At 63.2% G+C, this 399-nt stretch overlaps 1 protein-coding gene across 1 annotated transcript in view; it reads right to left on the bottom strand.

Annotated features, from left to right (window-relative positions):
* The window catches only part of DNAJC21 (DnaJ (Hsp40) homolog, subfamily C, member 21), a gene marked incomplete at its 3' end in the record, with an annotated part of 8,758 nt that extends 8,366 nt beyond the window's left edge, over positions 1-392 (bottom strand). The window contains exon 1 of the mRNA XM_009866208.1: positions 184-392. Coding sequence (XP_009864510.1) covers positions 184-392 — 209 coding nt within the window. The remainder of the gene's footprint in view (positions 1-183) is intronic.
* Between the last annotated feature and the right edge of the window lie 7 nt (positions 393-399).

Raw genomic sequence — 399 nt, 5'->3', positions numbered from 1 at the left:
CACGCAGCTGTGCCTGCCCGGCAGGCCGCGCCTCGTGTGACTCCCAACTCTTCCCAAAGCCTGAAGCCAAAGCTGCTGCCACAGGGGCCTGGCGCTGGCTTACAGCAAGGCCAGCGAGAGCCACATCCAAAGTCCCGGCGGAGAGAGAATTACAAGAGTCCTTCCCAGACAAACATGGCTCACCAGGCTCTTTCCTGGGGGTCACTGAGAACGTCGTAGGCCGCCTGGATTAACTTGAACTGCTCAGCTGCTTCCTCCGCGTTCTCTAGGTTCTTGTCTGCAAGGCAATCGAGCGAAACCATCAGCTGCTGCGAGGCGGCCCCCGGGGCCAGCACATTTTGCCCCGAGAGACACCCGCGGCGCTGCCTCCAGCCCCCGCAGGCCACCGCCATCCACCCG

Source organism: Apaloderma vittatum, unplaced genomic scaffold, assembly GCF_000703405.1.
Source record: "Apaloderma vittatum isolate BGI_N311 unplaced genomic scaffold, ASM70340v1 scaffold9563, whole genome shotgun sequence".
Lineage (NCBI taxonomy): Eukaryota > Metazoa > Chordata > Aves > Trogoniformes > Trogonidae > Apaloderma > Apaloderma vittatum.
This window is presented reverse-complemented; position numbering and strand designations above follow the sequence as displayed.